The sequence below is a fragment of the Lottia gigantea genome, assembly GCF_000327385.1.
Source record: "Lottia gigantea unplaced genomic scaffold LOTGIsca_214, whole genome shotgun sequence".
Taxonomy (NCBI): domain Eukaryota; kingdom Metazoa; phylum Mollusca; class Gastropoda; family Lottiidae; genus Lottia; species Lottia gigantea.
In genome coordinates this window covers 77854-93581 of record NW_008708498.1, presented here as the reverse complement: position 1 = coordinate 93581, position 15728 = coordinate 77854, and the positions used below count along the sequence as shown (strand labels likewise).

At 31.5% G+C, this 15728-nt stretch overlaps 1 protein-coding gene across 1 annotated transcript in view; it reads left to right on the top strand.

Annotated features, from left to right (window-relative positions):
• The window catches only part of LOTGIDRAFT_174735 (hypothetical protein), a gene marked incomplete at both ends in the record, with an annotated part of 27867 nt that extends 18637 nt beyond the window's left edge, over nt 1-9230 (top strand). Inside the window, 7 exons of the mRNA XM_009054374.1 lie at nt 711-858; nt 2496-2621; nt 4690-4782; nt 5456-5566; nt 5967-6129; nt 8431-8622; nt 9029-9230. Coding sequence (XP_009052622.1) covers nt 711-858; nt 2496-2621; nt 4690-4782; nt 5456-5566; nt 5967-6129; nt 8431-8622; nt 9029-9230 — 1035 coding nt within the window. The remainder of the gene's footprint in view (nt 1-710; nt 859-2495; nt 2622-4689; nt 4783-5455; nt 5567-5966; nt 6130-8430; nt 8623-9028) is intronic.
• Nucleotides 9231-15728: the final 6498 nt, after the last annotated feature.

The window sequence follows — 15728 nt, the reverse complement described above, 5'->3', positions numbered from 1 at the left end:
TATCAGATACACACAAATCATTAAAAATTATATTATATTAATATCCCTCCAATCTTACTCATATCTTTCATCTGTATTACAAGTACCCCCTTCCACATCTCAACACCATTGTATCAGATACACACAAATCATTAAAAATTATATTATATTAATATCCCTCTAATCTTACTGATATCTTTCATCTGTATTACAAATACCCCCTTCCACATCTCAACACCATTGTATCAGATACACACAAATCATTAATAATTATATTATATTAATATCACTCAGATGTTTGTGGGTAAAACATGGCAGCAGATTCTAAGTGAATTAGTGACTGGATGGGACAAATTGTCTATTGAAGACGACTTGCAGTGTGCAATGAGGGAAATTTAGCTAGCTTAGTCTAGCGTATTCACAACCATCAATTTGTGCATTTGGGGAGATGGTGGCATTGCATGGTTTTGAGTATTTTTGAAAACTAGACCATTTTTTAAAAAAGTAACTGGAAAAAGCGTCTAGATGGAAAAATCGAGGCCCTGTGTGTTACACGGCTGTATACATTAAAAATCTCTCGACAGTTGGAAATTGACAAAGAGCATTCACTGTCTTGGCAAAATTTCCTTCATTGCACACTGCATGGCGTTGCCCGTCTTCATTAACCCACTTGGTGCAGAAAAGTAGGATGTAAAACTCCACTCCTGTAATTTTTTATTATTTGTTTTCAGACGCGAGTATTAAAAAGTGATTTTGCGCGTTATAATCTAGATGATGATGATAATGATGACCTAGATCAAGATGATAATGGCTGGAAAATCATCCACACTGACGTTTTCCGATTTCCACCTCAAAAAAATCTCTTTTGTGCGATATTAGGTAATGTTTTTATTACTGTATTCAATTGAAAAGTCCAGGTTTTTTTTAAAGTGATTGTAAAGAGGTTTTCTTAATTTTTTATGTGTATCAGAGACACTGATAGCATCAATTTACACCATTCTAATTTTCAATCAGACATCTGTGGTTCTTGTAATTCTACTAAAACTAAGTGTTTGATGACGTCACTAGTCATGAAGTTTGCTTGTATCACAGAAGGCCCTATGCAATTAGTGATGCCATCAAACACTTAGTTTTAGTGGAGTTGCAGGAACCACAGAATTATAATGATGTAAATTAAAGCTATCAGTGTCTCTGATATACAAAAAAAATTAAGACAACCTCTTTCGATCTCTTTTAATTTAATGATAGTATTTCAGGTGTTGGTAGTCAGTTTTTAACTCTAGCTACAGGAATATTACTAATAGTTATTTATATTTCAGGTGTTGGTAGTCAGTTTTTAGCTCTAGCTACAGGAATATTACTAATAGTTATTTATATTTCAGGTGTTGGTAGTCAGTTTTTAACTCTAGCTACAGGAATATTACTAATAGTTATTTATATTTCAGGTGTTGGTAGTCAGTTTTTAACTCTAGCTACAGGAATATTACTAATAGTTATTTATATTTCAGGTGTTGGTAGTCAGTTTTTAGCTCTAGCTACAGGAATATTACTAATAGTTATTTATATTTCAGGTGTTGGTAGTCAGTTTTTAGCTCTAGCTACAGGAATATTACTAATAGTTATTTATATTTCAGGTGTTGGTAGTCAGTTTTTAACTCTAGCTACAGGAATATTACTAATAGTTATTTATATTTCAGGTGTTGGTAGTCAGTTTTTAACTCTAGCTACAGGAATATTACTAATAGTTATTTATATTTCAGGTGTTGGTAGTCAGTTTTTAACTCTAGCTACAGGAATATTACTAATAGTTATTTATATTTCAGGTGTTGGTAGTCAGTTTTTAGCTCTAGCTACAGGAATATTACTAATAGTTATTTATATTTCAGGTGTTGGTAGTCAGTTTTTAACTCTAGCTACAGGAATATTACTAATAGTTATTTATATTTCAGGTGTTGGTAGTCAGTTTTTAGCTCTAGCTACAGGAATATTACTAATAGTTATTTATATTTCAGGTGTTGGTAGTCAGCTTTTAGCTCTCGCTATAGGAATATTACTAATAGTTATTTATATTTCAGGTGTTGGTAGTCAGTTTTTAGCTCTAGCTATAGGAATATTACTAATAGTTATTTATATTTCAGGTGTTGGTAGTCAGTTTTTAACTCTAGCTACAGGAATATTACTAATAGTTATTTATATTTCAGGTGTTGGTAGTCAGTTTTTAGCTCTAGCTACAGGAATATTACTAATAGTTATTTATATTTCAGGTGTTGGTAGTCAGTTTTTAACTCTAGCTACAGGAATATTACTAATAGTTATTTATATTTCAGGTGTTGGTAGTCAGTTTTTAGCTCTCGCTATAGGAATATTACTAATAGTTATTTATATTTCAGGTGTTGGTAGTCAGTTTTTAACTCTAGCTACAGGAATATTACTAATAGTTATTTATATTTCAGGTGTTGGTAGTCAGTTTTTAGCTCTAGCTACAGGAATATTACTAATAGTTATTTATATTTCAGGTGTTGGTAGTCAGTTTTTAGCTCTAGCTACAGGAATATTATTAATGGCTATGTTGGGAATGTTTAATGTTCATCGTCATGGTTCCATCAATTCAGCAGGAATTGTTTTATATGCTTTCACATCATGTAAGTATATTGTTTATTAGACGCCCACATGGAAATGTGGATGTATATTGCTGTTGGTCCATCCGTCCATATTTCTTGTAGGCGCGATAGAGACAACAGTTTTTATCGATCTTGATGAAATTTGGTATGCATGTATATATTGATGAGATCTCGGGCAAGTTCGAAATTGGTAATAATCGGATGAACGGTTTCAGAGTTATTGCCCTTGACTTAGTAAAAAGGCTTCAGATTTGGCTTGTAGTCATTATACAGGGTGCAGTTTTTATATGATCTTGATGAAACTTGGTATGAGATCACAGTAAAGCTTGAAATTAGTAAAAATTGGATGATAAGTTTCACATATTAAACCCCTACAGACTTTGTTATCATTTCTGACATCTGGTAGTGGGCGTATGTTACCTTGCCTGGCAAGCTCTCTTTGTTGTCAATAGGGTGGTGCTAGATTGTAGAATTCTCAACAGGTTCCGTCTGTTTTCTCATTTATTTCCTTCATCCTACTATTTTTATACGCCCACATGAAATGGGGGGCGTATATTGCCGTCACCTCTTTCCGTCCGTCCGCCCAGAATTGCTTGTAAACACTCTACAAGGCACAATTCTTGACTGATTTCGACGAAACTTGGATGATCGTTTGTAATCACCCAAGGATGAACTTTATTGAAAATCAGACGCATCGAAAAATATTTACTATGAGTTATTGCCCTTGTTCTTGAAATACTCGTAAACACTCTAGGAGGTGCAATTCATGACAGATTTTAATGAAACTTGGTATGAGTGTTTGTAATCACCCAAGGATAAACCATCGAAAATCAGAAAAATTGAAAAATGTTTAGTATGAGTTATTGCCCTTGTTCTTGAAAATGCGTTCAATTTTAGCTTGTAAACACTCTAGAAGGGACCATTCTTGACGGTTTTTAACGAAATTTGGCTTGAGTGTTGGTTATCACCCAAGGATGAACCCTATCGAAAATCAGAAAAAATTGAAAAATGTTTAGTATGAGTTATTGCCCTTGTTCTTGAAAATGCGTTCAATTTTAGCTTGTAGACACTCTAGAAGGCACAATTCTTGACGGATATTGACAAAACTTGGCATGAGTGGTGGTTATCACCCATGGATAATCTGTAATGAAAAATGTAAAATTGAAAAATGTTTAGTATGAGTTATTGCCCTTCTTCTTGAAAACGCGTTCAAATTTTAGCTTGTAAACACTCTAGAAGGGACAATTCTTGACGGTTTTTAACAAAATTTGGCTTGAGTGTTGGTTATCACCCAAGGATGAACCCTATTGAAAATCAGAAGAATTGAAAAATATTGAGTATGAGTAATTGCCCTTGATCTTGAAAACTTGTTCAATTTGTAGCTCATAAAAACTCTAAAAGGCATGTTTCTTGCTGGATTTTGACAAAACTTGGTTTTATTATTCATTACCGTGCTGGAGATTGAATATTTGTCTTCTAGAGTTTTAACAAGCTAAAGATTGAACACGTTTTCAGGATGAAGGTTGAATAATTCATACTGGTGATTGTTACTGTACTGCCAAATATTTTTATTTAAAATCAAAGCTGCCAGTGGGCGTATATTACCTTGCCTTGCAAGCTATCTTAAATTCTGTCTGTACCTACTATTGTGGAATGCGTTCTGAACTCTGTTTCAACTTGTTTTATTGAACATTTTCTTTCCTAGAGTCACACTAAATATAGATTTTCTGATTATAGAAGTTTTCAAATTCATTGGTCAAATTTTTGTTGTCGTCCTATTTGTAATGTTCGTTGTGTATGCTAGGCAGCTATGACAGGTGTGGCACCAGACAGGGTATGCTTACTCTTCTAGACACCTGATACCACTTTTCATTATGAAATACATACTCACTTATAATTGATATACTTCATTAGATTTGTTGTGCCAGACAGGGTATGTTTACTCTTCTAGACACCTGATACCACTTTTCATTATGAAATACTCAGTTATAATTGATATACTTCATTAGATTTGTTGTACCAGACAGGGTATGTTTACTCTTATAGACACCTGATATCACTTTTCACTATAAAATATATATATTTACAGGTATTAGTGGTTATATAGCTGCCAATAATTTCAGGAAGATGGGAGGAAGTAACTGGGTTTGGAATATCAATTTAACATCCTCACTGTTTGCCTGTAAGTTATTTATATTTTGTCTGTTATTAACATCACTTGTCTTAACCAATGAAATTAGATTTAGTTTACAATATCCTTTACGTATTTTGTTATCTCCATTGTAATCTAACAAGATTTATACCAAGGTCGTGTACAGGTGACATTCGTTTCAACCAATCACAGCATCTCATGCAGAAACCATGTCTAAATATCAACTATGAATTGTGGGATAGAGAAACCTAAAGTAGAGTGATATGATATGACCAATGAGATTATGAAACTGTCGATACTCACTTGTAACAGGAATTTTGATTGGCCGGAGAGTGGTGCATGATTGTCTGCTATAGATAGTTTGAAATGTCAACAGTACACAACCTTGGTATAAATCTTGTTAGATCACAATAGAGACTGACAGCAGCCTTTTATTTGATCAACTTGACTAGTTTTAGAGGAGTCCACTGTTAGACAACTTTTACTCCTGATATGACCATACTTTAAACAAGATATCGTTAAAGTATCAACCAGACATTATGTAGACGTATTTATTAGAAGTTAACAATATGATTACGTACAGTCGACTGCCCGACATAGATATTCATCAGTACATTAATATTCATAACAGATATTGATTGACGGAATTGTTTTACCTGTAAAGATATTTTCTATTGATAACAATACTTACTATTCTCTTTAGTGCCGTTTTTTCTGGTTTGGGCGCTGATTAATTCTGTAGCCTGGGGATATGGAACTACACAAGCGTTACCGTGGACAACAGTAGTATTACTCATGGCGTTATGGGTGTTTGGTGAGTATTTTTATAGAATTCTAACAGACAATGATAATAATGATTGACATCTTACAGAATTGATCATGTTAATGTTTTATCCAATGAAATAGAAGCTTGTGCAAGGCTCGAGTTCTGTTGAAGAAAGCGGTTGAGCTTCAGCCATGCAATAACATCAAAATGGACTGGTTGTAGCAAACCTAAGCTCCACCTACTTTCCTCTTAGATTCTATTTGTCTTTAAGTTATCCAAGTATGCTACAACAACAGATTGCTGATAATACACCATGGTTTTCTCCAACACACATTTTAAGCAATATATTTCTCAAGAACATTAAAGGAAAAATTTAGAATTAGACTCCAAACCAAAAATACTTATTAACCCAGAAGCACCTAGACTAAAGTTGTTGATATTGTTTTAGTTGGATACCCATTAACAGTGATAGGTGGAATATTTGGTAAAAATTGGGCAGCTGGTTTTGATGCACCCTGTCGAACTAAAAATATTCATCGTGAAATTCCCAGTGTACCCTGGTATAGATCAGGTTTCGCTCATTGTATAGTTGGTGGATTTCTACCATTCAGGTAAGACTTTATATAATAAGCCAAAATTTTTTAATTTAAATGAGTCTTTGTTCATCAGTAGACTTACCTAGTGTTATAAATATACAACAGAATCTCTCTATAATCTAATAAATCTATAAAACTAAGTAATCATTCATTAAACTAAGTAATAATTCATTACACTAAGTAATAATTCATTAAACTAAGTAATAATTCATTAAACTAAGTAATAATTCATTACACTAAGTAATAATTCATTAAACTAAGTAATAATTCATTAAACTAAGTAATAATTCATTAAACTAAGTAATAATTCATTAAACTAAGTAATAATTCATTAAACTAAGTAATAATTCATTAAACTAAGTATTAATTCATTAAACTAAGTAATCATTCATTAAACTAAGTAATAATTCATTACACTAAGTAATAATTCATTAAACTAAGTAATAATTCATTACACTAAGTAATAATTCATTAAACTAAGTAATCATTCATTAAACCAAGTAATAATTCATTAAACTAAGTAATAATTTATTAAACTAAGTAATAATTCATTAAACTAATTAATAATTCATTAAACTAAGTAATAATTCATTACACTAAGTAATAATTCATTAAACTAAGTAATAATTCATTAAACTAAGTAATAATTCATTAAACTAAGTAATAATTCAATACACTAAGTAATAATTCATTAAACTAAGTAATAATTCATAAAACTAAGTAATAATTCATTAAACTAAGTAATAATTCATTAAACTAAGTAATATTTCTTAAAACTAAGTAATAATTCATTACACTAAGTAATAATTCATTAAACTAAGTATTATTTCATTAAACTAAGTAATAATTCATTAAACTAAGTAATAATTCATTAAACTAAGTAATGATTCATTAAACTAAGTAATTATTGAAAAATGCTTACATACTCACTCACTTATAATTGATATATTTCCTCATGTGAAAAGTTCATTAGCTACTACCAATGTTTGGTCAAAATGTTGTTTGGATGTCAGGTTTTATTTTTCAGTTCGGATTGTTTTCGTTAGTATTTTTAGTTTATTTCAATAATTACGTATTTTAAAGTATATTTACTTAGTTTAATCGATTTATCAGATTTTAGATAAGGGATTCTGTTGTATAGTTATTTCACCAGGAAGGTTCAAAGATGAATATATTATACTCTTATTGGCCAAGTTTGAAAATTTAAATTTTATGTTCATGTTTAGAGGTTATATATTATTGTGTTATTTCAGTGTTATAACTGTAGAGTTATATTATATATTTGTTATTTCAGTGCTATATCTGTAGAGTTGTATTATATATTTGTTATTTCAGTGTTATATCAGTAGAGTTATATTATATATTTGTTATTTCAGTGTTATATCAGTAGAGTTGTATTATATATTTGTTATTACAGTGCTATATCAGTAGAGTTGTATTATATATTTGTTATTTCAGTGTTATATCAGTAGAGTTGTATTATATATTTGTTATTTCAGTGTTATATCAGTAGAGTTGTATTATATATTTGTTATTTCAGTGCTATATCAGTAGAGTTATATTATATATTTGTTATTTCAGTGTTATATCAGTAGAGTTGTATTATATATTTGTTATTTCAGTGCTATATCAGTAGAGATATATTATATATTTGTTATTTCAGTGCTATATCAGTAGAGTTATATTATATATTTGTTATATCTGTAGAGTTATATTATATATTTGTTATTTCAGTGCTATATCAGTAGAGTTATATTATATATTTGTTATTTCAGTGCTATATCAGTAGAGTTATATTATATATTTGTTATATCTGTAGAGTTATATTATATATTTGTTATTACAGTGCTATATCAGTAGAGTTATATTATATATTTGTTATTTCAGTGCTATATCAGTAGAGTTATATTATATATTTGTTATTTCAGTGTTATAACTGTAGAGTTATATTATATATTTGTTATTTCAGTGCTATATCAGTAGAGTTATATTATATGTTTGTTATTTCAGTGTTATATCAGTAGAGTTATATTATATATTTGTTATTTCAGTGTTATATCAGTAGAGTTATATTATATATTTGTTATATCTGTAGAGTTATATTATATATTTGTTATTTCAGTGCTATATCAGTAGAGTTATATTATATATTTGTTATATCTGTAGAGTTATATTATATATTTGTTATTTCAGTGCTATATCAGTAGAGTTATATTATATATTTGTTATTTCAGTGCTATATCAGTAGAGTTATATTATATATTTGTTATTTCAGTGTTATAACTGTAGAGTTATATTATATATTTGTTATTTCAGTGCTATATCAGTAGAGTTATATTATATATTTGCCACACTATGGGGAAGAGAGCAGTATACACTGTTTGGTATTTTATTTATTGTGTATGGTATATTGCTCAGTGTTACAGCCTGTATATCTGTGGCCTTGACCTATTTTCAACTGTCAGCAGAAGATTATCGATGGTGGTGGAGATCTATCTTTAGTGCTGGGTAAGTTATCAGTGACTCAACTACTACAGGGACTGGTTGAACCTAGTCCACAGGCCCTACCCCTAAAAAGGGAACTTAATAATGCAAAAATAAAATTTATATTATAAAAGAGGAAGTGAAAGATGCAAAAACAATCTTGTAAAATCTGGAGTAAAAGTTGTGTTGTAGTGGACTCCTGCAAAGAAAAGAACCATCAGATGTTTGGAAAAGAGTAAGCATGGTCTGCTTCGCGCACGATCCACGCCACTACTATCTAGGTCAACATCATGAGAAACAATCAGATCAATTCATGCCTGACCAAAAAAATCAGTCAAGATACAAGAAACAGATTTGTAATATTTGTTCAGAAGTTATATCTATAATTTGAAACCAAGTATAATATTGAAAATGTTTTTGTATTTTTCAGGTCTACTGGGATCTTTGTGTTCATCTACGCCTTGTTCTACTATTGTAAACGATCAAATATGTCTGGGGCATTACAAACCATAGAATTCTTCGGTTATACCTTCTTATCTTGTTATGTGTTTTTCCTGATGTTAGGGACAGTTTCTTATTTTTCATCCTTGAAATTTGTTCGTTATATTTATGTTAATTTGAAGATGGACTAGAGAAGGTTCAGGTGAAGATAACTCTAGACTTAAACAGCAGTTTATATTGTAATATAATTAAACTTACAATTTCTTTTCCTTATGATTATTATTGTCAGTCTCTATTGTGTTCTAACAAGATTTATACCAAGGTTGTGTTCTAGTGATGTTTCTAGCTATTTATAGCAGACAATCACATATCACTCTCCAACCAATCAGAATCACTGTTACAAGCCAGTATCATAATCTCATTGGTCATATCATATCACTCTATTTTAGGTTTCGCTATCCCACAATTCATAGTCGATATTTAGACTCAGATTCTACATGACGTGCTGTGATTGGTTGAACAGTACACAACCTTGATATATATCATGTTAGATTACAATGGAGACCCACAAAATAACCACGAAATGAAATTGTGATCTAAGTTGAATTAATTTGAAGTTATTATAAGAAGATTGTGTATTTTGTGTGGTAAATATTGGATGGTATTATTTTAAAGGGATTTAGATGATGTTTTTTTTACCTATCTATCAAGGTAGAGACATTTATAGTGTTTACTTCCACCATTCCAATTACTCCTGGTATTTCTATGGTTCCTGGTATTTCTATGGTTCCTGGTATTTCTATGGTTCCTGTGATTTCTATGGTTCCTGTGATTTCTATGGTTCCTGCAATTCCATTGATTAGATTATAAAGTCACCGTTATAAAAACCATTCAAACCATTTCGGTCAGAAAACATCTTTTGAATCATTTTAAAGGAACGATAAGCAAAATCTTCATTATCAAACTTCAATATATTTCTACCTGTTTATTTTCTTACACCTGTCAAAGAGAGTAACAAACGTAAAAAATTTTTGGTGTAAAAATAAACGGCAGGATTTTTTTAGTTCAAATTGTCAAATTTCTCTAGATTTTGGTGTATAGTTTCATTAATTCAAGCAAATCATTTTTTTTAAGAAGATATTTTGAGATTTTTTGTTAATTCTTCTACATAACTTAACTCTAATAAAAATACATCATTATAACTCTAAATATTAGCTAGTTTATAGGAAATATAGACCAGGTTCAAAAAAACATAACACAAAAACCACAAAAATATATTGTGTTTTTTTTTTTTAATCCAGGAGCATGGCATGTATAGTTTCAATTTCTGTTCATTGTAACTTTAAAGTTATACTACCTCTTAGAATGACCAAAATATTAAAATTTTTAAACTTGGTTAAAATCAGTCTTTGTTCCTACATATCTATTAAACTAAGTAATAATTCATTAAACTAAGTAATTTTGAAAAATGTTTAGAAGTGTATTTCAATAATTATTTAGTTTAATAGATATATCATGTTATATAGAGATTCTATTGTTTATTTATGACACCTGGTAAGTCTAACTGATAAATATATACTCTTATTGACCAAGTTTGAGATTTTAAATTTTATGTTCATTCTAAGAGGTAGTATAACTTTGAATAAAGAGAACTGTTTTGTGTCTATGTTTGAAATGATTTAAACTAATATAGCTTATCATGTTTGCATTTCGTTTGTTTGTGAGAATATTGTTTTGGTTTTTATTGAGGACTTGCTATTATCATATCATTTTATCTACCATCTTATTAAGATAAGATTTCAATTCCGTTTCCTTATTGTTATCTTTTTATCAGTCCCCATTGTAATCTAACAAGATTTATACTAAGGTCACGTTCTAGTGACGTTTCAAGCTATTTATAGCAGACAATCACATGTCACTCTCCAACCAATCAGAATCACTGTTACAAGCCAGTATCGTCAGTCTTGCATCATCCCACAATTCATAGTCGATAGTTAGACACAGATTCTGCATGATGCGCTATGATTGGTTGAAATGAACTCAACAGAACGCACCCTTGGTATAAATCTTGTTAGATTACAATGGGGACTGATGAAAAATAATAACGAAACGAAATTATCATCTAATTTTGATTTATATTGTTCATATACTACTATTGAAGTTTTGTCTTGGAAACAATTTTGACTATCATGTAACACTATTATTGGACAGTTATATATTGTATAAGTTATCTGTAATGCTGAGTTCGAGTATTTTATCGCACGATCGCCGCAAATTTTTATATCACTCATAAAAGTTGCTGTCTTCATTAGCCCACATGGTGCTGAAAAGTAGGACGTAAAACTCCATTCATTTCATTTCATTTTAGAAACAATCCGCTGGTGTGCCCAGTCATGTTGACGACGTTATTTTACGTCTGTACGAATCACCGGCATTAGAAATGTTAGATATTATGGACAGATTATTTATTAAATTTGTTCGTCTGCCTGTGTCCGGTGTATTTTGTCTGTTGATCGATATTTCTTAAACCAATCAGATTTGATTCTGATATCATGTGATGTCTAGAATGGCTGCCTCTACCATCGTGTAACAATCATGTGATCGACGTCAAAATTCTGATGCTCTAAAATATTCACTATGTGTGCCCCTTCGTGGTTGGGGTCACAATTCGCTCTTCTGCCTCAACATAAGATAGATTATGGAGGGTTTGATGGAATTTATTTGTATTTTTCTTATTTATCCTGTACCACAGGGGCTTGTTCATATTTATACCACAGGGGCTTGTTTATAGTTGTACCACCAGGGGTTTGTTTATAGTTATATAATATGGGCTTGTCTATAGTTGTACCACCAGGGGTTTGTTTATAGTTATACCACAGGGAGTTGTTTACAGTTATAATATGGGTCTCGATTCAAGAGGTTGATTTTTTTACTTGGGGATTTGTTGCAATGTTTCAGTTTGCTAATAAGACTGTGTCCGTTTCTACTGAAATCAACACAGGACGTAAAACTCCATTCATTTTATTTACTGAAATCCAACGATAACAATTTAATATTAGGCCAAACCAATTCATTTTCTTGTTTTACTGATTTTTTCTGGAACAAAAGACAAGAGGAGAAATAAAGATCAATATTTGTGTGAAGGGAAGTTGAGAGAGAAATATCAAGAAAGCGAGGATTGACTGATATCTCAATATTGATATCATTAAAAATCATATATTTTATTAATAATCACAGTTTCAGAAATGAAAATTGCTTTATTCCCCTGAAACAAGGAAATAAATTGAGGTAGGATTGGTAAGACAAGAAAATAAATTGATTCTATATAAGATTAAAATAAGATTTTATTTCTAACCAAGTTGTATATTTTGATAATGGTCTCATGAGTTGTATTGTAAATATGTTGATTATAATTCAATCTGATTAGGCAAGGGATATAGCTTCTAGTTTTTAAACTTAATTAAAGATATTCTACCTCTTAGAATGACCAAAATATTTAAATTTTTAAACTTGGTTAAAATCAGTCTTTGTTCATCAGTAGACTTACCTGGTGTTATAACTATACAACAGAATCTCTCTATAATCTAATAAATCTATAAAACTAAGTCATTTTGAAATCCTCCGAAGACTGATGAATATACACACATATTGACCAAGTTTGAAATTCTAAATTTTTTGACCATTCTAAGAGGTAGTATATTTTCAAGATAAATTTGTATATGTTGGTGAAACACTGAAGCCCAAAATGACCGGAAATGACTGTTAAGACAGAGTTTTTCTTGACCATTTATTCTATAGAATTACTTCTCTTTAATACACAAAGCGATGATGTACGCTGCTATAGACTTAAAGTGATTGTAAAGAGGTTTTCGAAATTTTTTATGTGTATCAGAGACACTGATAGAATCAATTTACATCATTACAATTTTACATCAGATGTCTGTGATTCCTACAATTAAACTAAGTGTCACTAATTGCGAAGGGCGTCTTCAAACACTTAGTTTAACACTGATGTAAAATTAAAATGGTGTAAATTGATGCTATCAGTGTCCGTGATATACATAAAAAAAATGAGAAAATCTCTTTACAATCTCTTTAACTTGTTTCTTGGGCCTTATTGTTGGAAACTTAAAGAAATTTTAGTGTTCCAGTCATCTGATTGGTCAATCAGTAAAATTGATTTTAAATTGAATTTTTCTATCCAATCAGAGTATTTGGTTGAGTTGTGTTTTGGAGAAGAAGGTGCCAGCAGGTTATAGCAGTGTACAATGGTTGTCAGTAGAGAAACAATAAGATTGTTAATGTATATAAAACATGCTAATATTATTATAATAAATATATTTATTACAAATAGAAGATATTGTTTTAATTCTCTCAACTCGTCCATAGTAACAGTCTATCAGTGGCTTAACTACCATAGGTACTGGTTAATCCACCCCTAGGAGGACCACCACCCCCCAGAAATAATAAAAATTCCCAGGGGTGGAGCCCCAACCCCGGTTAAGTCAAGGGGAACCTATAATCATCTAGTTGAGCCCCAGGACACTATGTAATATAATATAAGTAAATAACCAAATAACATACAAATTTGATCTCTACATGTTTAAATCAGTATTATCCCCAGCTGTAGCGTATTTAAAGGGAGGACCAACGAATCTACTTCCCAGTTTGGGAATTGGTAAATTTACTCTCACTGGATACTGGAAACTGATACTGGATACTGATACTGGATACTGGATACTGAATACTGATACTGGATACTGGATACTGGAAACTGATACTGATACTGGAAACTGATACTGGAAACTGGAAACTGATACTGATACTGGATACTGGAAACTGATACTGATACTGGATACTGATACTGATACTGATACTGGAAACTGATACTGATACTGGATACTGGATACTGATACTGGATACTGATACTGAATACTGGATACTGGATACTGGATACTGATACTGAATACTGATACTGAATACTGAATACTGATACTGATACTGATACTGAATACTGATACTGAATACTGATACTGATACTGATACTGGATACTGATACTGAATACTGGATACTGATACAGAATACTGATACTGAATACTGAATACTGATACTGATACTGAATACTGAATACTGATACTGATACTGATACTGAATACTGATACTGAATACTGATACTGATACTGATACTGGATACTGATACTGAATACTGGATACTGATACAGAATACTGATACTGAATACTGAATACTGATACTGATACTGGATACTGATACTGGATAGTAAAAGTGGCAATATAAAAATCAGATTAAATAATTATACTGTAGATTGTAGACATTGTATCGTCCACTTGCTACACCAATAACATCTGTCTATTCTAGCCTCTGATTGATCTTTTGAAAGTTGTCGGCTGGTGTTGAGACTGAAAAAATAGGCCCTGTTTAATGGACATTTTCCGCACCTACTTGCGTGCATGTATCTAGACGTGTCAAATCTGTTATCAGTGTTGACATCGCACGCTATCCGTTTCGCCGGATTACTCGGTTAGATTGAGATTGGCAACTTGCCTCTGTTCAGATGATCTATGGTTTCACAGATAAAAGCGTCTTGTCGTTCGAATGGTACAAGAAACCGAGGCCCCGACAGTCGAAAATTTCCCTCATTGCACACTGTATGGTGTTGTCCGTCTTCATTAGCCTAATTAGGTGCAGAAGAGTAGAGTGTAAAACTCCATTCATTTCATTTCATTTTACTAACGTCCCTAGACTATTGCAAAATAAAAACCTGTAACCGAGACTAATCCAGTTTACAACCAGAAGATTTATGACTGGGTGCCAGAAACTAAACTAGGAACATTAGTCTGGATTATACAGACCTTTTCAATCTTATAAATCCGTGAGGCTTGTTCAAACATGACACGGTTTTATTTATCACTCGTATTGAAGTACAAGAACGGACCGGCTTGTCATTGAGAATCTCAATCTGTGAGTGAGTGTAGGTAATATATAGTAACTACTAGGAAATAAATAACTATCAAGCCAAGCAAGCCGAGTGAGTTTTTATTTCAACAATTACGGTATGACGCTACCCCTCAATTTCTCACAGGGTTCAATAATTATTGAATTTCATTGCTTTAGTCTATCTGGTGGGTCACCACAAACGGTACACCTTTTTATTTCAGGATTATTCATAAAGTATCAAAGCTATGATCATAATATTTTAACCTCATAGTTATAAAGGTCATCTTTTCACCTGAATACAGCATATACTGTATATAGGGTAAATTACTGTAGTGAGGTCAAATGATGTCTAATATAAATAATGAAGAGGTCTAATATAAATAATCAAGAGGTCAAATATCTATATATGTTATGGTTTTTTCTGGGTCACCAGATACACGTCTATACTAGTCTGTTTATTTACGTCCAGAACTAGGACTATGTTAGTCGCTCACTCGTGGTTGTGACTGAACACTATATCTTTGATGAGAGATCAGTAGCGGCGCTGTGGGGGTACAGGTGTGTGTGTTTTTGGGAGACATTGGGGGGGGGGGGGGGGGGGTAAAGGGGAAGGAATTTTCCCCCCCCTTTGTAAAAATTTTTTAAAAAATGGGGCAAAAAGGCCAAAAACAATTCCTTTTTTCCAAAAATTTCTTAAAAAAAAGCTCTAAAAAACTCTATGAGAGGGTCCCG